The 21,606-nt window shown below is 55.8% G+C and overlaps 8 protein-coding genes across 8 annotated transcripts; 3 read left to right on the forward strand and 5 right to left on the reverse strand.

The window, feature by feature from the left end:
• Positions 1–1,704: 1,704 nt before the first annotated feature.
• On the forward strand, positions 1,705–4,508 carry MAM_03243 (small oligopeptide transporter, OPT family; the record flags this gene model as incomplete). Its single annotated transcript, XM_040822042.1, has 4 exons — positions 1,705–1,956; positions 2,196–2,489; positions 2,583–3,480; positions 3,556–4,508. The coding sequence occupies 4 exons, from the start codon at positions 1,705–1,707 to the stop codon at positions 4,506–4,508; spliced, it is 2,397 nt and encodes a 798-aa protein (XP_040679847.1).
• An 848-nt stretch (positions 4,509–5,356) lies between these two features.
• Positions 5,357–6,182, forward strand: MAM_03244 (60S ribosomal protein L37; the record flags this gene model as incomplete). Its single annotated transcript, XM_040822043.1, has 2 exons — positions 5,357–5,360; positions 5,800–6,182. The coding sequence occupies 2 exons, from the start codon at positions 5,357–5,359 to the stop codon at positions 6,180–6,182; spliced, it is 387 nt and encodes a 128-aa protein (XP_040679848.1).
• A 1,218-nt stretch (positions 6,183–7,400) lies between these two features.
• MAM_03245 (uncharacterized protein) lies at positions 7,401–8,030 on the reverse strand (the record flags this gene model as incomplete). The annotated part of the gene is made up of 1 exon (XM_040822044.1): positions 7,401–8,030. The coding sequence occupies one exon, from the start codon at positions 8,028–8,030 to the stop codon at positions 7,401–7,403; it is 630 nt and encodes a 209-aa protein (XP_040679849.1).
• A 521-nt stretch (positions 8,031–8,551) lies between these two features.
• Positions 8,552–9,223, reverse strand: MAM_03246 (uncharacterized protein; the record flags this gene model as incomplete). Its single annotated transcript, XM_040822045.1, has 2 exons — positions 8,552–8,848; positions 8,951–9,223. 2 exons carry the CDS (start codon positions 9,221–9,223, stop codon positions 8,552–8,554), a joined length of 570 nt encoding a protein of 189 aa, XP_040679850.1.
• A 1,000-nt stretch (positions 9,224–10,223) lies between these two features.
• On the reverse strand, positions 10,224–12,799 carry MAM_03247 (Major facilitator superfamily domain, general substrate transporter; the record flags this gene model as incomplete). The annotated part of the gene is made up of 3 exons (XM_040822046.1): positions 10,224–11,736; positions 11,819–12,569; positions 12,640–12,799. 3 exons carry the CDS (start codon positions 12,797–12,799, stop codon positions 10,224–10,226), a joined length of 2,424 nt encoding a protein of 807 aa, XP_040679851.1.
• A 1,442-nt stretch (positions 12,800–14,241) lies between these two features.
• Positions 14,242–17,243, reverse strand: MAM_03248 (chitin synthase activator (Chs3); the record flags this gene model as incomplete). Its single annotated transcript, XM_040822047.1, has 3 exons — positions 14,242–14,381; positions 14,457–16,706; positions 16,820–17,243. 3 exons carry the CDS (start codon positions 17,241–17,243, stop codon positions 14,242–14,244), a joined length of 2,814 nt encoding a protein of 937 aa, XP_040679852.1.
• Positions 17,244–19,727: 2,484 nt separating this feature from the next.
• MAM_03249 (Prolyl 4-hydroxylase, alpha subunit) lies at positions 19,728–20,707 on the reverse strand (the record flags this gene model as incomplete). Its single annotated transcript, XM_040822048.1, has 4 exons — positions 19,728–19,796; positions 19,854–20,071; positions 20,169–20,245; positions 20,334–20,707. 4 exons carry the CDS (start codon positions 20,705–20,707, stop codon positions 19,728–19,730), a joined length of 738 nt encoding a protein of 245 aa, XP_040679853.1.
• A 323-nt stretch (positions 20,708–21,030) lies between these two features.
• On the forward strand, positions 21,031–21,561 carry MAM_03250 (uncharacterized protein; the record flags this gene model as incomplete). The annotated part of the gene is made up of 1 exon (XM_040822049.1): positions 21,031–21,561. The coding sequence occupies one exon, from the start codon at positions 21,031–21,033 to the stop codon at positions 21,559–21,561; it is 531 nt and encodes a 176-aa protein (XP_040679854.1).
• Between the last annotated feature and the right edge of the window lie 45 nt (positions 21,562–21,606).

Below are 21,606 nucleotides of genomic sequence, written 5' to 3' on the forward strand. Positions count from 1 at the left end.
GACCCAGCATCGCAAAAGATCCCTAACCTTGCGAGAATGCGACAGATGTTTGAGGTGAAGAATCTGGTCTCGAGGGACTTCTGCATGGCACAGAGCTGCAGGGACAAAAGTCCCCCAACGCGACCAGGCAGTGCTCGCTGGTACGAATCACACGCACGTTTTCGACGTGACGCGATGTACGGAGTACGACTCTCGCACTGTGAAATCTTTGATATGCGCTTTGGTGAGGTAACAAACGTGGACATACTCTAGAGTGCAGTGCGTGAACGGACGCGCCGCACCGAGAACAGGCGAAAGAGTGACATGTATACGGAGTAGTAAGAAATGAGTGGATCCCCGGCACTACAAGCCTTTCAACAGGTGAGCCGACGGCAGGATGAATCTTGATCCCGAGGACCGATAAGTCCATGAATAGCTGTGCGGAAATATGCCACACCTATGATGTATCCAAACAGGACCTGGACCTGGTTTCAAGCTCTCATGGCTCGGAAGTCGCCGTGATATCACTAGCCGTGCATAATACCGTGCCTTGGATAATCTTGATACCGACAGAGTGGTCCATGTTGACGGGCGAGCAAGTCCATGCTTACCAGTAACCAGCCAGGCGTGAAATGGCGGCGATCCAATGCTGATTCAGCAAATCGCCGGGTCAATCTTCGTCATGATGCGAATAAGCGACGGGAAAATGGAAGGCGGCGCAGAGAGCCATGCCGTTTGAGAAGAGCATCCATTGTTACTCCGTATGATGATGGGAACTGGGCTTGGAGAAGAATGGAAGAAGAAAGTCTGGAGGAAGGAGAGGAAGGAGTGTGAGGCGGCGGCGTGTGAGGCCACACACTCTCCAACGTTCAGCACTCGGCAGCCTGTCAGCCGTAGCTCAGAGAATAACGGGCTGGGCGTTGCAGGGGCAGGCAGGCGAGCCACGACCAAGCCTCTTTGGGAAGGTGAGAGGGCCACGGAGCAAGCCAAAGCTGCGAGACTGACCAATGGAAGCCAGTCATGGCCAGTCATGCCCATCTTCTCGAAGGAGAGTTGTCGGGAGTACGGAGCACTCCGTACAAGTTCGCCAGTCACCAGCCAGCGAAAATGGAGCCTGAGCCTGGCAACTGGCCCCGGTCTTTGCTGCTTGGCCGGGACTTCATGCTGATGGCGACACCGTGTGTTGCATGCCTGCATCGTGTGTGCCTGCATAGTGTGATTACGCGTCAATGGCACTGTACAGACTACTCAAGACTTCTTGCGCATGTACCCGCTACAGTCATCAGCCAAGTCTAGACATTGGACGGAGCAACTCGTAACTCGACCAGACATCTAATAACTCGCTCGAGGCGGAGCGCCTACCTCTGCCACCAGAACAAAAGAACCAGACCATCTTATCCACCCTCTGCCCCCAGATGTCTGTCAGTCCGTGTGCGCCCGGTTCCCTGTAGCGCAATCACGGCCACCGGACAGACGGCCGCTCTCGTTGGACTCTGTTCTCAAGGACACCATCTGGCGACTTGAGGACAGACGACGGTAAATGCGAAGCAGGACCAAGGCAGCAGCAGCAGCTCGTGGGACACCAGGCGTCAAACACAAAGACGACCGAGTCGAGCTACACCAACCAACCCGTCGAGAGCCCAACCGACAAGCCCGACTGCGACTCGAATCCCGCGCTGGCCCCTCGTTGTTCCTCCGTCGGGAGGACGCTTCAGAAAAATCACCATGCCGCTCTCAATCTTCCGCAAGCGTCATGAGGTTGAGGAGATCATGCCCGTCCCCGAGCCTGTTGAGGGTAATTCGTCGGGCGTCGACCACCTCAAGCACCTGGCAGCCTTCGAGAAAGCGCACAAGCTGGACCCTAATCTGCCCATTGACGAGTTGAACGACGTGGATGCCGCCCTGGCCACTGGCAATGCCGAAAAGGGCCTCGAGATTGAGCACGCACTCATGGAGGATAACAGCCCATACCCGGAGGTATTGTTTTTTTTTTTTTTTTCCCTCGGTCTCTCCTTCGCTAGTTGCCAGGAATGACATGTGTGTGAGCGACCACACGAGAGGCCCTTGCTCGAGAGATGTCGACGCACGACTCCCCTCTCATCAAACATCTGGCGCATGGGACTGGAAGTGGTTGAATACATGCCCGCTCGCCCCCCAATTGATTTCCGTCCAGCGCATAAATGCCTGATGCTGACGCGTTTGCAATGCCTATATAGGTCCGAGCTGTAGTCAGGAATTACGACGTAGATGTTCCTGCCAACACGATACGAGCATGGGTCATCGGTTTGCTGCTCTGCACCGTTGGCTCTGGTGTCAACATGCTCTTCTCCTTGCGCAATCCCACAGTCGCCATTACTACTTATGTTGTTCAGCTGGTGGCCTATCCCATCGGTCGCGGATGGGACATGATTTTCCCCGACAAGGTGTGGAATGTGTGCGGTGTCAAGTTCAACCTGCGACCGGGCAAGTTCAATTTCAAGGAACATGTTGTCATTGTTGCCATGTCCAATGTAGGTCACTGATCTTGCTTGTTGGCCTGGCCACTGGCCACGAGTCATTCCCCCAACTCCCCGGAACGTGCTCGGTATTGACGACTCGAGTAGGCTGCGTATGGCGGTGGTGCTCTCTACGCTACTGATGTTCTCCTCACCCAGAAGGTCTTTTACAAGCAGGAATTCGGCCTGGCTTTTCAGCTCCTCTTCGGCATCACCACACTCTGCACTGGTTATGGCATGGCCGGCTTGGCTCGTCGTTTCCTTGTTTGGCCCGCAGCCATGATTTGGCCTGCCGATCTGGTCAATTGCGCCCTGTTCTACACCCTGCACGACCATTCGCGATCAGACCCGTCCAAGACCAACGGTTGGACCATCGGCCGCTACAAGCTCTTCCTCATCGTCAGCTGCGCAGCCTTTGTGTGGTATTGGTTTCCGGGTTGGATTTTCAGAGGTCTTTCATACTTCGCCATTGCCTGTTGGATCGCCCCCAACAGCGTCGTCGTCAACAAGATATTTGGCAACAATCATGGATATGGCCTTATCCCCATCACTTTTGACTGGACAGTTGCGACCGGCTTTATTGGATCGCCTCTTATTCCGCCGTTCTACGCCATCGTCAACGTGTTGGGAGGCATAATATTCTTCTTCGTCATCGTCTCCATGGGTATTCACTTTAGCGGTAGCTGGTACGCCGACTACATGCCTGTCCAGTCCTCAAAGTCCTACGACAACACTGGAGCGCCCTACAACGTATCTCGCATCCTGGATGCCAACTTCAACTTCAACGAGACCGCCTACAAAGAGTACTCTCCTCTGTATCTGTCTACGCAATTCATCATGGCGTACGGCATGTCCTTTGCTGCCATGTCTGCAGTTCTGGTTCATGTTGCCTTATACCACGGTAAGGAACTTTGGAGACAGTTCAGAATGGCGCGCCATCAAGAAGATGACGTCCACATGCGTCTGATGAAGAAATACCGCGATGCCGAGGACTGGTGGTATGCCGGTGAGTGTTTCATCGTGATCCCTTGACGTGCGCAGACATTACTGATGTGTAGCAAACGCTGACGGGGTTTGTAAGCTTTGTTCATTGTCATGGTTGGCACCTCTTTCGGTGTCGTCACCGGCTGGCCAACTGGATTCCCTGCCTGGGCGTTTGTCGTCTGCCTCCTTCTTCCCATCATTTGGCTTATCCCCATTGGTCTGATCCAGGGCATTTCCAACATACAGCTCGGTTTAAACGTCCTGACCGAGTTTATCATTGGCTATATGGTTCCTGGCAGACCCTTGGCAATGATGATGTTCAAAAACTACGGTTACATTTCCATGTCTCAGGCGTTGTACTTCGCGCAAGATCTCAAACTCGGCCACTATATGAAGGTGCCCCCCAGGGTCATGTTCTCGTCACAGCTCATCGCATCGATTTGGTCCGCCATAATTCAAATTGCGGTCATGAACTGGGCCCTGGCGAAGATCCCGGATATCTGCAACGACGACCAAAAGGACAGCTACACCTGCCCCAGCGGACATGTCTACTACACCGCGTCGGTGATATGGGGTGCCATTGGACCAGCCCGCATTTTCAGTCATGGCGCTACCTATGCGAACCTGCAATGGTTCTGGCTTGTTGGTGCTGCCACCCCCATTCTGACCTGGCTCCTTGCCAGACGATGGCCCAGGTCGTTCTGGAGATATGTCTGCACCCCCGTCATCTACGGCGGCACTGGGCTGCTTCCTCCCGCGACTGTCCACATCTTCCTCTGCTGGGGCGTGGTCGGCATCATGTTCAACTACTTTGTCAAGCGCCGCTACACTGGTTGGTGGCTGCAGTACAACTACATTGTGTCTGCCGCACTAGACTGCGGTCTCATCATCAGCACTCTCGTCATTTTCTTCACTCTGTATCTGACCAGCGCAAGTGCTCCAGCATGGTGGGGGAACGACGGCATGACGGAAACCCTTGACTGGCATGCGCAGGCAATTACGAAGCACGTGGCACCTGGCGAAATTTTCGGACCTGCAGTCTTCCCTTAGCCGCCTAGACATGGCATTGCGTACAGGAGCAGACGAAGAAGCATTGAAAATTTTCGAAGCCATGTTTTGGTTAAATGAATGACGAAAAGGCGAGCGAGCAAGCAAGCAAGCAACATCTGCATCAATACCTGGAGGAGGTCACATATCATGGATCTTCATATTTGAACGTTGTTGCGGATGCTTTTATACGTGTATGCATGACGTTTGGATGTTTGTTCTGACGGCGTTCAGGATCATGGGAGGCTAGGCTCGCATTGGATTGTAACAAGTCGTTCTGGGGTCCAGAAGCACAGCCTTTGCAGAGATGCCAAGGTCATTAATGGATTGCACAACAGGTCGAGATGTGGAAAGTATGCAGCAAATATAGAGCTTTGTACACGCACGGCCTTGACTAGACAGTTGGAGTCGCGGGTGGTGATGAAGACAGGCAGCCAGTGGGACCAGCTTATCCCTCTCGACTCGATCCAAACGGCCACGGAGACAAGGAAACAGGGCGGGACTGATTCTTTGGACACCCATCTGCATCTGCCCGGTGACTGGCCGTCGAGGCCACAGCCAGCTCAGTTGGAGATTGGACGTCGTAGATGGTGGTTAGGGTCAGGGATACTCCGGCGAAACGTGGAGCCACCCTCGGATCCGTCCTCCAAATCCAGTGAGCGTCACGTGCACCGCTCAGGGTTCCATCACATGACCCAGCTTGCAATTCTCGCCAAACGGTATTGTGCGCCCCACGGCAAATTAGGGCTAAGCAGCCGCCCCGGTGCCCACTCGACCGAAAAAGCAGTTCACCTCCCCTTGGAGAATTTCCTCGATCGTCACTAACCACAGGTCAAACCACCACCGCCAAAATGAGTACGTTTCTGCTCCCCGGGCCACTGACGTGGCGTTCAATCTCCTCGATTCTCTTCTCCACCACGAAAAGAACGAGGGGACCAAGTGCTAAGATAGCAAAGCAATGTCGGAATGCTAACGGGCCTGGCGTCGTGCAGCGAAGGGTACCTCCAGTTTCGGCAAACGTCACAACAAGACGCACACTCTGTGCCGACGATGCGGTCAGTGATGCCCCGAGCCTCTTTGCTTCCTACAAGTCTGTCTGCGAGATTGGAAAGAGGGGGAAAAATTGCCGGGCCTCCCGGAAAGACGCAAATGACGGCGACGAGATGGGCACGTCCCCGCGGACAGCACAGGGATCGTTCGGCAAGCGAGCATGTTGAAAAAGAGAGAAAAAAAGAAAATCCAGCCGACTACAATCAACGCGAGACCCGGGAAGAAGCTAACTGGCGACTTGTAGGACGCCGCTCCATGCACATCCAGAAGCACGAGTGCTCTTCTTGCGGCTACCCTTCCGCCAAGACCCGCAAGTGTACGTCTCCCTCCCCCTCCTCCTCCTCCTCCTCGTGTCCCGTCCTGGGGCCAACACCTCCCAAGCTGCCCGGGAGGGGCCTCCCGCAGCGCAGGACCATGAGCACCGAGAAGCGCCCGAAACAAATGGCGCAACGAGTCGTGGCTAACGTGGAGGGGAAAACAGACAACTGGGGCGAGAAGGCTAAGCGAAGAAAGACCGTCGGCACCGGCCGCTGTCGCTACCTCAAGGACGTCTCTCGCCTGTTCAAGAACGGCTTCCGGACCGGCACTCCCAAGGGTGCCCGTGGCCCTTCCTCCAAGGCGGAGTAGATTGCAAACAGACGCCGTCGACACCATGGCTGTAATTGGCCACACATGAGCGATCCCTCTCAACGACTTGACGAAACCATGGTGGAGACTCCGAGGAAGATGTTGCAACGACGCGTGCGAGGCCAACGTTACAGAGAGAAAAGAGGAAACAGTACGGAAGCACTGTCTGCATGGAAGCGAGAGTCGGTAAAGAGATCGATCCCGTTCCGGAGACGACATGTCGGTGTGGAGATGGAGGGAGATGGAGGGAGAAGGAGCCCATGTACTAGCCTGACGTTGGTTGAGAGCGGCCAGATTCATGCTGGGGCAGGAGGGGATGCCTTTTTTGTTTGTTTGTGGAAAAAGAAGAAACTATCTCGTCGAGGCGGTTGTGGGACTGGACGGAGCATGGCGACCACGGTGTTAGCTATTGAAACGTGTTTGGCACCACGGGGACTCGCCTCTGCCTTTGTGCCCTCCCCATTTCGTCGAGACAAGAGCAAAGTTCAACAACGGGACTTGCGTGCCATGCTGCGCCGTGCGTGCCCCGCGATGATGGACCGCGGTGCCGCTGCGCCGCGAGAGAGACACGGCCTGTCCCAGATGTCACGTAGACGGTTGTTTTGGCCCGGGAACTGCTCGCGCCTGACGAGTAGAAACATGGACCCTTGACAACTCGGCATCACCTCGCCCTCACCCGTTGTCAGGTAGTTTGAGCATGCTGCCTGCTGGTTGGTAACGTGTTCCCGTGCGCCAACTCCGCGGTGCTGCCCCTACCGGTAGGGCTTCCGCGATCGGTGCTTGTCTACGCTTGCGTCACTCCCATTCTACTGTTTACTACGCTTGCCTGCAAGACACGACACGGCGGGACATGCAAGGGGACATGGATTAAAGCGTGTTTTTGTCGTTGCAAAATTGGTGAATCTGCGCTCAACTGGACAGCTCCCGGCTCCAAGTCCAACCGCGCCCTCGAACCCCCCGATGCTTCAGCGACCATGGCGTGTACCTTTTTGTCGCGGCGCCGAGCATCTCCAACTCAGAAGACACCTGATGAAGCGGGCCGAGTACGAGCCGTAGCCAGACGCCGGCGTCATCATCATTGAGGGCACGAGGCAATCATCTCGTAGGCAGGCGCACTTTCTGAGAACGAAGATGAGGAGAGGGAGAGAGAACAGAGAAACCTTTGTGCGTGGGAATCGCCAACGCCAATCCCAGGTTCGGCAGCACCACGACCAGTCCTCAAAAATCCTCGTCGGACGGCTTGCGCCTTTTCGACGCGGTATACTGGGGACTGCTAGGCCGACAGCTCACTTGGGTGATGGTATAAGTGTAGTCAGTGGTGTTGGTCACCGTAACCGCAGGCACATATTCGGAGAGGGACGTTGTCCAGTAGAAGGCGCAGGTCCCGCAATCGTGCCAGTATACGTCGGTCTGGGTGTCGTAGGTCGGCGTCTCGTCGGGCGATGATGACGGCGGTGCCAGTTGCAGCCCGTAAGTGCTTCGGTCATTGTCGTAAGGGGTTGCCGTGGGCGTGGGCGTCGTCATGACCGGGTGTCTCGCTCCGGGGAGCGCTCCCGTCTCCGTGCAAAGCGGCAAGGGGAGGTCTGGCGGGAAGGCTGTTCCGGGGCCCAAGTCCAGGACCGTGAGCAGCTCCTGGTCCTGGTCCTGGTCCGGGGCACTGCTGAGAAGCGTCGAGCTTGTCCCCGTCCCCGTCCCCGTCTTCGTCGTGGAGCTGGAGCTGGGCCCTCCGGTCTGCAAGGTTGGGCCGCGCATGGCGTGGGAGGTCTTGCAGGCATCGTTGCACGGCGCGAAGGGCTGCTTGGCTGCTGCGACGGCCACGAGGGCCGACACGGCAACAGAGACCTTCATCTTTGCAGCGTCTGGTTTCGGGACAGAGACGTGGATTGGAGGCGAGGGGGGCAGCGACGGTCAAAGGCAAAAGGAGAGCCGTGGGCCGGGCGTGTCGCCATTTATACACCGTCGCCATCTCATCGTGACTTTGCATGCGTAATCGAGAGGGCCTAGGCGCGTGTTAGTGGTTTTATTTGACACGGACTCGCGCCAATACTCGAGGTCAGGGGCAAACACACTGGATGGGCGAAACCTTGTTAGGAGCCGTCGAGAGCCAGCGCCTAGTGATGTGATGATGGCGCACATGGTTTGGAACAAGGAATTTTTGTTGAAGAGCAGCAACTCACTCCGTGAAGCGCGCTGATAATCGGCATCGTCACGATACGTACCAAACGATGCCTCGGGAGCAGGTTCCGTCATCCTCGGCGTGCGGCTCTTCGACCCCGATCACCAGGAACCGTGCAGACATCAGGCCTCAGTCAGACCTTCGCCTCCCGTACGTGACGGTCCTGGCCCAACACGCAGCCCACGTCCCGGAATCACGTCCCCCTCTCAAAGACCTTGACACCGCCATCCCCGCCGACAAAATACAGGAACTCGCCCTCTCCGCCTCCGCTCCCGTCGTCATGCCCGTCCGCCTTGCCACCGCCCGTCACCCTCACGACGCCGCTGACGTCCCTCGCCGTCCCCGTGTCCAGCAGTCGCAACGACATGACTATACTCGCTTCATGCGCGAGACCCAGCGCAAATGCCGCGTGGTCCCTTTCCAGCGTCGTGTTCTGTGCGTGAATGAGAGCGTCGTCCGCCGAAACGGCCACCACGGCAGCGTGAACCCTCTGTGCCTCGTTAGCTCCGCCTCCACCGTCTGCGAGTCGACAACAGCCTTCCCTTGCCCTGGGAATCGGAACATTTGACAAAAGGCAGACACTCGGACTCACCTCCCTCCAGCAGTTCAACACATTCACCGCCCCCAACGCGCCGACCCCCCCCATCGCCAACCACGCATCCATGCCGTCCACCAAGAGCACGACCTTGCTCCCCTCCTTGGAAACCTCGTCAATGGCCCTCTCAACTCCTTTCCTCACATCGTCCATCTTCCCGCCGCGCAAGACGTGGTCCCTCCCGCCACCGGTAGCCGGTTCCGCAGTCGCATTGGCCACATATAACCCCGTAAGCCCGTCGACGAAGACGAACCTCTTGCATCTGTTCATGGCATCGAGGTCCAGACCCTGAGGCCACGATTAGCGTCGTCCGGTCCGGAACAAAACCAGCTGGGCAAGGACTGCGAAAGGAAAAGAATAAATTACCATTTTGCCTGCCCCCTCTCTCCAAAATGCCCCGTCCCTCAAAAAGCTGCACAAGACGACCACCGTCGTAGCACCCTCGTCCTCACCCACCCGCTGCCCGTTCTTCAGCAGACCATACACCCATCTCAGAAGTAGCCAGTTTGCACTGGCTCCCAGCACACTGGTGACAACTGCGAGGGCCGCTTCCCGAGGCAGATTGAGGTACGGCTCTAGCAGGGGCGGAACTTTGGTCGATGCTGTGGAGGCCATGCGGACCGCCGGCTTTTTCGAATTTGGAAATGCGTTTTGGACAAGGCCAAAAGGTTGTGCCTGCGACGAATAGTGATGCCGTCAGACGACGACAGAACGGCGTGGAAAGATGCTGCCTTGTCTTGGCCTTCCTCTAGCAACGACGGGAACTCGAAACCAAGTGGACGGTTGTGGATGACGAGTTGCAAGACGAGAGAGATGTGAAGGATGTGGTTGAAAGTCGACGCTATTCTCTTGGTGGGGCACGTCAAACTCACCAACTCCTCGTCTCATCAGACTCCACCAACTCTTCACAACCGGCTTCACATGGAACCTCCAGTCTGGGAGAAACGTCGAATCAACAATATTCATATCGTCTATTGTCACGCCGTTCGTGGCATCTACTCTAACCAAATGTAGCGTCTAATTCTTCGCCGGTAACAACACCCCGAGACTCCAGTAAATAAACGCCAGATGCCCACAAACAACCTTGCAAAAACAAATGATATCCAATTTGACGCTGCAACGACAAAAGGCCTCCCGAATCTCAACACCCAAGGCCTCATGTTCCCTTGTATGAAGATGCTGCCGCCTGGAAATACACACGCTCAAGTCACATCATGTAATTGCCTCTGTTCCACAAACATCAAATGACTCACCAAACGCCAAACTGTACTCAAAACTTCTCCATGAGGTTCATTCTCACCGTCCACATGCGAGCTCTCTTGCCGAATATGAATAAGGGGATTGTGGTGAGGTGAATGAGGAGTTGCATGATTCCCAACCACATATAGACTTGCTTCGGCCCGTCACTAGCCATCCAGTGAGTCACAAACAGACTAAAGACGAGCCCATGCAACACGTTCTTGGAAAAGTTTAGTGTGACCAGTGCCTCTCCTGCGTACTGACGATAGCTATCAACGCAAAACGTGATGGCTGTCGTTGATCCTAGAGAGCACCCAAACGACAGTATGCCGAAGAAGGCTGTCGGGATCATCCAATGGTCCTTCTCTTGAGCAGACCAGCCGAAGCCCATGAGACCAATACAGGTTGTAAGCATGATGGGAATGGCCATGACCAGTCGGAACTCAGGCTCATACATGCCGCCATTCCGACGCGACATGGCTCGAACGATGAGGTCACTAATCTTCCCTGCGACGCCGGTGCCAAGCACGCCGCCAACGAATGGGGACACGTACACCAGACCAGTTTGGAGCGCATTAAAGTTGTAACTCGCGGGGTCTCGGTAGATCACGGCCATTGTCTCCGAAATGACGATTAGCCAACCGATCGAGCAGGAATATACCGCAGCAGACCACAAAACGGCCGGGTAGGAAAACAAGACGAAGGGCCGGATCATAACTTTGAACCACTTGTCGTTGTTGAGCCGGCCATGGTAGGGTTTCAGCTGCTGGGTAAACGTTTGGGCAGGCTGGTGTCGCAAGTTATGCGTATACGCCTTGATCCTAGGAGGCGACCTGAGTATCGACGCGGGAATTCTTTCATTGTCAAGGTTTGGCCCGTGAGAGAAGTATTCCACATGGGCGTCACTTTGGTTTGCACTGTGGAGGTATGGCGAGCGCCCACCTGGTCCGCCAGGTGACTGACCGAGGTTGGACCTTGGTGATCGAATCGGGCTGTGCACAGAGCTCGTTTCATCCATCACACAGTGCTCTTCAGGCACGTGTACAAGTGGTGCATTGGTGCCCAGCTGACTAGGCTCTGCTTCGATATGTTCCGGCGTCTCTCTAGAAGGGGACGGGACGATGGCAGGCATCTGGCCGTGCGCGTTGCCGGATAAATCTTGGCGGTGTGTGATATCCTGCACATCGTTCTTCCTAGACGAAGCGAATCCAACATGGTGGCCAGCGGAGTCGGGGTGCAGATGACCTATACTGTCCGGAACATGATGTTGAGATTCGCCGGTGCCTGCTGTCTCATAGGCGAAGCCAACATGGAGTCCCCTTTGACGAGTCTCGGCGCCAAGCGAAGGTGGCCTTTCCGGGGCCTCCGAGTTTCTCGCAGATTGGGTCGCTTGGTGAGGGATATGTACGTTTCTACGTGAAGAAAGGCGTCGAAGAAAGCTGGGGCGTTTTGAGGGTTTCCGCCTGGGTGTGCGATCCCAGAAGGTTTCGGGTACGAAAAGAAAGAGGAGAATAAAGCCTGAGCCGGCCACCATTGCGACAATACTACAAGGACTGTTAGTCAAGGGCTCGAGGTAGAGACGGTGTACCGGGAAGAAAGTAAACGCAACGTTGAGAGGGCACATACAAGAACACCCAGCGCCATCCGTACCGCCCAATGATGGCGGCGCTCACGAGAGGAATCAAGTTTTTTCCGCCTAACAGTAGTAATGTGTAGATGCCAATGCGGTAGGCCCGCTCATGGAGGAAGAAGATCTCTGCAATTGTAGCTGAAGGAAGGCATTCCACAGGGCTGATAGCTACTCCTTGGAAAACCCTGGCTGCGAGCAGAGAAGGGAAACTGGGAGAGTAGCCTCCCCAAATGCACGTTGCAATGAAGAGGATGACACTAGCAAGGTACACAGGCCGCTTGCCGAAAAGGATGGCGGTTGGAGAAGCGAAGACTGAGCCTACACCAAGGCCCATCATGTATAGACCGACCGTGAGAGACACAGTTTCAACTTCGACATCCATATCATGGGCAATGTCTGTGAAACCAGCGGCCATGATGGATGTAATGCCGCCGCCGATCATGCAATAAAAGCCCAGTGACAACAAGGCAGTATCTCGTCGCCAGGCAGGCCAGTTCAACGGGTCGTTGACGGAGTCTTCTGGCTGGGGGTCGAGAATGATGGCACCGTCCTGTGTTTTCTTCTTCCCTTCATTGGGATCAACGTGTTTCGTGGCAGGCGGGCCCTGAGCGACGGGACGAGAACCGCCTGGCGTCAATGGCATGTCAACAAAGAAGCCTGTTGGGATAGATGAATGGGAGGTCCTGGCATGCACCTCACGCAGACCAAGGGGCTCATTGCGGTTAGCGGCCAGAAGTAAAACGGAACCTGGCCGTGGGAGTCAGCAGTGTGAATATAAAAAAAAGGATTGAGCGTAGATCCAAGGGGGTATTCCTACCCGGGACCTCGACAGTCTGCCTGTCGTTGAGCACACCAAAACTCCACCTTGAGTGACTAGACGCTTGCTTTTCTTGTTGGCGACCGTCGCCGGCCCTCACCCCAAACAATCGTTTCCAAGGGGAGGCAGTGCCCTTCAAGTCTTCTGAGGTAGACGACATGGTGTCTACTGCCTGGGAGCGAGACGGTTATGACCCGTTCTTTGCGTGCGCCGCGTCGCGGGGCGAGCGAGGTGCTGGAAGTAGTGTGTGAGCTTTATGATGGAAGAAGGAACGCTGGATTTCAAACGTAGGCGAAACAGGTGTTATTCTGGAGTCGGGGTAGAGGAGAGGTGAAGCCGGGCTCGCTGGGGTTCCAAGGACGGAGGAGGCCGAAAGAAAAACAACAAATGCCGGATAGGTAAGATTAGGAACTGCGGTGACGGTCAAGAACCGGATAATGGCAAAGGAGTGAAAGAGCGGAGAGGGATAGAGGGAGATGAAGACGTAGGTAGTCGGGCAATATAAATGTAATGATGAATATAGAAGCCGCGTGAGGGCCGGGAAACCGGCGTCAAGGATGGGCCGAGATTCATGTCTTAGGATAGATGACCGAGATGTTTGACGCGGAAGCACAAGTCGAGACAGGGTCCAGCCTTGGCCTGGGGAACAATGGTGCAGGAAGGCAAGAGCATGACGGGCGCACGCCAGGCGCACATGACGGACATGCATTAGGGGAATGCAGAATGCACGATTGATGCAACGTTGAGGGGGAGGAAGGCGCGGGTGGGGGAGAGTTGCGGACTAGGCAGTAGGCAATTAATTGGCATGGCAGGCAGTTCTCACCAGGTGGGGGACGGGTTGCTGTTGATGTTGTCGCCGCCAAGTTGGCTCGGATATCGAGCTCAGCACCGGGATGATGCCCGGCTGCCCGTGGCCTTGTTGTGCGACGGGATGTGATGGAATGGATAAGTGGATGGTTACACGATCAAGATTAGGAGATCTGGTGACATCAGAGGAGTGGTTCTGCTGGTGAGGCACTTGCGGGGTGAATTGCTCAGCAGGCCCTCGCCCCACCGCGCCGGCTGCTTCACATGCAGCCCTGACCCCTGTAGACTTGAGTACTAGTATATTTTTAGTCCAACTACCTGGTTGTACTAGTACTCAAGCACATGCTTAGATAATGGCGTTCCTTGATACTTTGAGAACAACCACAAAGCAGCAGCTCGACATACGCTGCAGTGTCAAGAGATGCCGCTGGATCGATAAAACAAGCACACATAGTCCGCCATATTTTTCTTTGCATTTCAATCTCGAGACATCGACGGCATCAAACAGCGCACAGTCACCATCGCGTCAACGCTTTACGGAGTAAAAGTAGAATATATTCCCCGCCTGCTAATACATTACCCACCTCATACACACACGTCATGTCTCGTAATCGATACCAACCGCACCGACGTCCTCCCCACGAAAAGGACCCATCCTCTGATGCGTCTAATCTTCGTTTCCTTTCCAGGAGAATAAAAAAAAACGCCATAGACTCCTGCCTTGGACCATGTCCCCGCCGTCCCCTCTTCATGAAACCTTTCCTAGACGACTACAGCTCAGCACTCATCCTCTCTTCACATGACCGTACATTCCCCATCTTGTCGTTCCTTCTCAATCCTGCTGCGTGAAAGTCGTTCTCGAGGTTTAAAAGGTGCGCCCTTGCCTACACGCTTGAGGTCTTCCAGACGATCTCTTGCTTTGGGGAAGTCTTGGGCTAAGAACACAAAGCGTCAGTATTGCGACATCGGTAGCTTGGTTGTGAAACGTGTCAAGCAATTTCGAGACCTACCAGCCGCTCTCCAATACCATCGTTTTGCATCTTCCATGTTGGCAGGGACGCCTATGCCGACCTCGGTGAAATATCCCATCGCGTATTCGGCCTTCGCCAGACCGGCCACCGCCGCTTTTCTCGCCCAGAGATACGCCTCTGTGTCGCTTTGGTTCAGAACTCCCGGGCTTCCCGTCAGGTACCACCCACTAAGCGCCAGCTCTGACTGGTGTTCTTCCTGCTGAGCTGCCTGCGAGTACCAATAGATAGACTGCCGCGAATCGATGGGGCAGCCGAGTGCTCCATGCTCGAAAGCACAGCCAAGTCGATACTGTGAGAACTTGTAGCCTAAATCTGCAGCCTGCTTGAACAAGTCCAGAGCGTAGCCTTCGTCTCGGACAATGGCGTCATTGGGCTGTGCCGACTCGTAGAGCAGTCCCAGCTCGTGCAGAGCGTGCGGATTCTCTGCATCCGCCCTCTCCGCGGCACGCTTCAGCCATCCCACCGCCTCACGCGGATTCCTAGGCTGACCCAACAGTCCCTTGAGGAGAATCATGCCTACCTTGTACATGGCTGGGGGGTCGCCCAATGTGGCTGCGCGCTTGTACCACTGCATCGCCTTCAGGGGATCTTTGCGCGTGCCACCGCCGTCTTCATGTCCTATCTCGCAACACACTGCGGTTCGGTACGCAGCAGCAGCGTGCCCTACTTTGGCCGCCGACTGATAAAGAGTAAAGGCCTCCTTGTTATCCGGCTCATTGCCAAACAGACCCTTGCCGAGGCTATCGGCCAAAACGAACATGGCCTCCGAGTTTTGTGCGTTGGAGAGCTTTTTGAGAACCTTGTGCGAGTCCATGAGGTATCGTTCACGGGCTTTCATTCGCTGTTTAGGGTCGGGCAGCTTGGGTGCCAGGATATCAGCAGCTTGGATCAGTCGCTTTGCTAAACGCAGAGCTGATTCCTGGTCGTTTGCGTTCACTTTGATAACCATACGCAGACGTTCGAGTTCGTGCGGTGTTACTGGCTCCTCGAATGGCCCTGTTTCTAGAGGAGCGGAATATCCCCCACCTCCATACGCAGACTGTTGTTGCTGTTGCTGAGGTGGTTGGTATTGATTGTACTGTTGCGGCGGTGGCTGCTGTTGCTGCTGCTGCTGCTGCCCGTAGTTTCGGACAGGAGGGGGCCGGTTGTTCATATTGACCATGGAGTTAGCCATTAGCCCTGGACGGACGGGCGTAGGATGTGAAGGAAGTGTGTCGGCGTTCGCGTGGCTCGACGACGTCGTGCCGTGAATGGCAGCTCCCGCAGCGATACCCCCAGCCCTCGCATCTTGAATGGGACCCGGAGGCGCACTGGGACCTCGCGGCGGCAGCTGATCGTGACCAGCGGGTGGTGCACTGTACCCTTGGCCGAATTCCGGCCGGTAAGGCTTCACCTGTGGCATAGGAGGCACAGAGGGGATATCGCCGGCCATCTCGAAGACCGCAGCTTGCGGTTCGTGGAAATTCGCCTCGGATTGTGCATGATGCAGTCTCGGCATCCCATGAGCACCAGGCTGCGTCTGCTCCAGTGCGGGATGCGTTGACTGGTCGAAGGACCCACGGCCTTGGTCGGCAGGCGCAGATTCAAAATTCGGGTAACCAGGCCTGGCGGGCTGAGCTCCGTACTGATTCCCAGTATCGTGACCGCCGGCCTGGTGACCGTCATAATACGCATCGTACACATCGTTGACTGTCGGTGATGGATCTGTGAGAGGAGCCTGTCCGGGTGACGCTGTAACGCTGCCGTAACCCCCTCGGCCATTGCCGTATGCACCGCCAGCATAGGGGTCTGGAGCCGAGGTGTGTAGATCTGCCGGGTATATCCTTTGTGGAGGAGGGCGATGGCCGCCAGCTGTTGCAGGTCTCGGCGGCATGGCTGCTGCTGCAGCGTGTCCATTGAGAGGCACTGTGCCTACTCGACGCGGCGCGAGCATGTTTTGTGAAGAATCGAAATCGCGGACAGGCATTGTCATGCTCCTGGTTGGAGGGCCAAATTCGTTTTCTGGAGGTCGCTGAAGCGCACCACTGTATGCATCATCGTAACGGCCGAAATTACCACCAATCTGTCCCGCAAGCAGGCCTTGTTGCGGACCCCCATAGCCTTGGTCTTGACTTGGTGCTGTTTCATGGCTTGATCTTCCATCGGCTCTAGACCGTTGCCGATTCAAGTCCATGGCTGACATTTGGTCAGTCAGCTGATGTTCCTGGTCGTAGCTGCCATACCCGGCATCTGGATGGTTCAGAGGTGGTTTTCGGCCTACATCAAAGGCAAAAGAAACGCGGAAGAGTCAGCAGAGATGGTTTCAGGTGCGCACGAGCTTCTCAAGCGTGCAGTATTCTTACCACTGTAATCTCCTGGAGGATACTGGCCAGGTCGCCATCCAGGAGGGCCACCTCGTGGCGGCATTCCACGGCTAGGCCCCCGTCCCATGCCTCTACCACGAGGATGAGGACCTCCGCGGACGCCGTCAGCAGTCCCAGGACGAGGTATAGGACCGCCTTCCCTGGCGTACGGAGGCATTGGGCGCCCCCTTCCCGGGCCAGGCGCATAACTGTCCTGATATTGATGAGCTCCCTCGTCTCTGTATCCTCCTCTCTGGCCGTCGTAAGCTTGTCCATTTTGAAAATCGTTCACGGGTTGTCGACCGCCAACTTGGTGCTGGGGGTGGGCTTCGTGATACCCTCCCGGGGGGGCAGGACGGCGCGCTGCCGGACCAGCATACGGTCGCTGGCCTCCATCTCCGCCGTAGCCTCCCTGATAGGCCATGTCAATTGTTCCGTGTCCAAGACCGACCTGATCAAAAGCGGCGGCACGGTGCGCGCGGGACAGTTTCTCGCTGGGCGTTGAAGATGGGTAGCAGTTGTCGGCCTGCAAAGCTATATGCGGACGTGGAAGAACACGACGAGATGCCCCATGTCCTATATCCGAGACAACGGGCACACACACACCGCCAACGCAAATGCCACGGCGCCAAGGGGGTGTTGTGGCGCGGCAAACGCCAACAGATGGCGCAAGATAAACAGAGTAAAGCGAGCAGAAAATATACAAGTAAAAGGGAGGCAGTGTTGGTCGTTTTTCTGCTTCACAGTGGCCGGCTTAACAATGCATTGGGAAGCGATTTGTGGCCAAGGCAACGATAGTGGCACGGTCGAGCGTCAGTCTGTGGCTCGCGGTGTTTCGACTTGGTCCACACGGAATCGACAATTTCGACAGAGACCTCGCCCTTGTGTCGGCAGACACCGGACGGAACAGACGTGTTGAAGTGATGGGTCCAGATCTGTCGCCGTCAAACGGGGAGATGTCTGCTCTCGTCGGTGGGCGCGCACGAGAAGGAGGTGCCAAAACTTGAGGGTACTTGAGCCGCGTCAAAGTGGGTGGAGTCGCCAGTCTTGAATGCTCCTTGCATGCAGTCTCAACGTGTATGCCGGGGACCGAACGTTTGGACAATAATAAGACGCCTCTGACGGAGGAGAGCGCACAGGGAGCGACGTGCGCGAGTTATTGTACTGTATCTGGAACTTGGGAAGCATGCACTATGCAGAAGGGAGAGGCGTGGAATTGGGCCAAAGTGGAGGTCAAGATCGTGGACAAACGAGTGTTTGGTACATGTCACCGTGTCTCGTGCTGGTGCGTGTGTGGGGTCTGTTTGTCAGTGAATAAATCAACCCGACAATCAATAATAAAGGAATGAGGACGCATACGGCGTACATTGCATGCTGAGCAAAGGATGATTGATGCCAGCAAAGTTCCAACCCCAGCTAGCTGCTGCTGCTGCTGCTGCTGCTGTTCTTGCCGCCTCACTTGACCCCCCTCCGCAGATCAAAGGAGCGCCCGACTCTGGAGTCCGCAGCCACGTCCCTCATCAGCTTGCCAAATGACGGCGGATGGTTGGCAGCGCCAACGTCAGAAATGCCAACGCCAGTGAGAGGCGGGAACCTGCAGGGGGGGGGGGGCCGAAAAAGCGCATGTAGAGGTACATGCGCCGTCTGGTTGACAGTGGCAGCCGCAGGTACCAGATACGGCGCTCGGAGTTCGGCGCAGTGCAAGGGACCTCCAGCGGCCAGCTCCATCGCTGCGCGACGCTGACTGGCCAGCCACCGGTCCTCGCTTCTAGTCTCGGTACCGGTACCTGCAGCTGTTGCTCACAATCCAACAATCCGACAGACCAGGTCTGCTTCATTTGATGACAGGGAGCCGACAACCTGTTCAACAATGGCACGCCGATCCAGCAGGTCAGTTACTCCGTAGTCCATGGTCAATTCATCCTCTCTCATGTCCTCCGACCCCCGTGAACCCTGCTCGGACTGTTCTCCACGACGTCTCCCTGTCACCATCCCGTCTGCGCGATTGGCCATTGCATCATCCCATTCATGCTGGCCCGTCCAACGACAAAATCACCATCAACCCACGCAGTCGCGCAACATGGTACGCTTACACGCCAGAGCTAGAGCTTAAGCTTGGCGTACTGGCACTGCAACCTCACCGTGTGAGGAGGGCCGGGTCACAGACTCACAGCTGACCGCAGTGTTACATATAATTTCGTACTAGGTCAAGGTCATCATGCAGTCGTCCAATAAGTTGTTGCCCCGAAACGAAAGCCTCAGAGCCCTCGCGCTGCCGAATCCGATCTATCGCTACTCCGTACTCGGCTGTTTACTCACATCCAAGCAGCATCGAGTAGAAATGCCAAAGTAAGCATGGACCCAGCCCCGTGCTGGATTGACAGAGAGGCCGGGATCAAATGTGTCCAACGAGTTTGTGCACTCCGTTTATGCGGCCAAAGACTCATCATTTCTGTCGCCCATGATTAGCATTACGTAAGGTAAAAGGACATGGTCGATGGAATGGATTGACAGTGGGTGATGCGCCACCAAGTTCCGTACCGCTGGATCCTGGGTCTCTGCCGGTGTAGTTTGATCGACCGAAACTTACTTATGAAAGGACAAACGGTCTACCTATATACAGCCAGCCATCCCCAGCCCACGAGAGGCCCCCTCCAAGCTGTCCTGCGATGCCGTTCGGTACTATCAGAAAGCGATGGTATGACTGCTACCTCAGTACTGGGGCTTTCAGCATAGGTCATTCCAGTCCGTTGGCTCCTGACGTCCGCGAGCGCCATGACTCTGAATGCTTCACGTGCACACGCCGACATGACAGCTGGCGCATGATTTTCGAGGCCTCGTCTCCAAGGCCATGCGCTGGAAACTCGGCTTTGTATCCAGCTCCATTTTGAAGTAGCCATCTTCGTACTCATCTTTTGACACACAAATCAGTCCTTAGAACCCATTTCTCGCCTGCCTTTACCTCTCGCCCTTCGTGCTATGCGAAATAGATTTAGTTGTTGGACGTACAAACATAGGCCGAGCACAGACGTACCAGTAAACAGTCATCGCCATGCTTGTGTAGCAGTAGAGTACCAGTTTCCAACGACACGGCAATTTCCTCTGAGCGCAGCTTCCGATCATTCGGGTAAAACACCGTCTCTCCGCCGACACAGCCCTCGGCGGAGGACGTGAGATACAGAAGTAGAGTCCACGTGGTGCGCACAGGCACGGGTAGTTCCGCGTTAAGAATCAAGTTGCTGGAGTCGTCATCTGCGCCGGCGAGTGATTAACAGCGAACAAGCTCCAACAGTAACATAGAAAAAGAAAAAAAAAGGGGGGGGGACTAGACAACAGAAAACACACCTACAATGACAGTCGAAGTACTGGCCCTTGGAGTACCGATAGACGCGTATGTTGGGATTCAAGCCCACCGGCTCTCCACCCCTATAGAATGTCGTCAGCATTGCCAGGCATCTCAAACTCGGCCAGTCCGCGTATGCGGTAAACTCATCATGCAATGGGGAAACCGTACCAGAGGCTTCTGGCGTCTTCATTACCAACCAATGCCTCTTTCAACCCTGTCGATTCCCAGAGTCTGCTCGCAAAGACCGCATCGTCGACCTGGAAGCGATCATTTACTCGAACAGCCTCCCCGCGCTTGGGCCTTCCGGGGGTCGTCTGCAGTGGCAGCGTTTTGAAAAACGTCACGTACTCTCTGCAGAGCGATTTGGGGAAGAAAGAGGCGATTGTTGCAATTTTGGGCGTTGAGGGATGTAATTCAGGTGTCAGCTCGACCACGGGCAACGGCGGCTTGAATTGTGGCCAGGCGGGAAGGCTGTCAGCCTTGGCCGGTGTCGACGCTGCATGAGGTCCTCTTGGCGGCTTTGCTGCCTTTGGCTTCGGCATCGTGGAAAACCTGATGCTTGTACAGCAATCGTTCGCGTGATGCAGGTTCGACAGTCCTGACGTTGTTCCTCTTGCCATTTTGTGGGAAGTCGTTGGTTCGTTATTCGAGACCAAAGCACCAATCAGCTTCCGTTCCGGCCGCGGCTCGACAGTTCAACCGCATCGCTTCTTCAACTCAACTCTATTTTTTTTTTCCCGACTCGACCACACCTCCATTCATGTCGAAGCATCGCTGCGGAGAGGCGTAACGCGATCCTCCTTCACTCGCTTCGTCCATCCATCGACCCGGTTTGCGATCCCCAATGGCCTGCGCTTCCACAATCATGTCCCAAGGACCGGGCTCGTCAACACCACCACCCCAGTTGGGGCCATCGTCGAGGCAACATGTCCCGGCGTCGCCATCTCCGTCGGAGCGTAAAATGAAGCAATTGGGTCTTCTGTTTGCCGGCGCCGGGTTCATGGCCGCCTCTGTCGCCGTGACGCGCAGGGCTGTGCTGCGGCGCCAACTCGAGAGCTACCCCAGGTTCTACTCATCCAACCGGGCATCGCTTCACATCGACTCGGGGGAGAGGTCGCTCATGGCCGTGCAAGCGCTCGGGCTGGCGACGCTCAACGTCACGAGCTTTGGGATCATGCTGACTGGCGGGCTTGCCTATTCCTTTGACTTGTGCAACATTGGAGAATTAAGAGAGCGGACGCAGGCCGCGCTACGGAGACCGGGCAACTTCTCACCAGAGGACGAGAAGGAGCTGGAGAAGATGATGGGCCCGATCCTAGAGCGGCTGGGGATGCAGAAGACCCAAGAGGCGCAGAAAGTAGAGCCAGCGGCCAAGGCGACGCCATCCAAGAAGTAGACCGCGGGCCTCTCCTCCGAGCTTTGCATCTACGCTCCCTGCACA

This window comes from Metarhizium album, assembly GCF_000804445.1.
Source record: "Metarhizium album ARSEF 1941 chromosome Unknown scaffold_6, whole genome shotgun sequence".
NCBI classification, from domain to species: domain Eukaryota; kingdom Fungi; phylum Ascomycota; class Sordariomycetes; order Hypocreales; family Clavicipitaceae; genus Metarhizium; species Metarhizium album.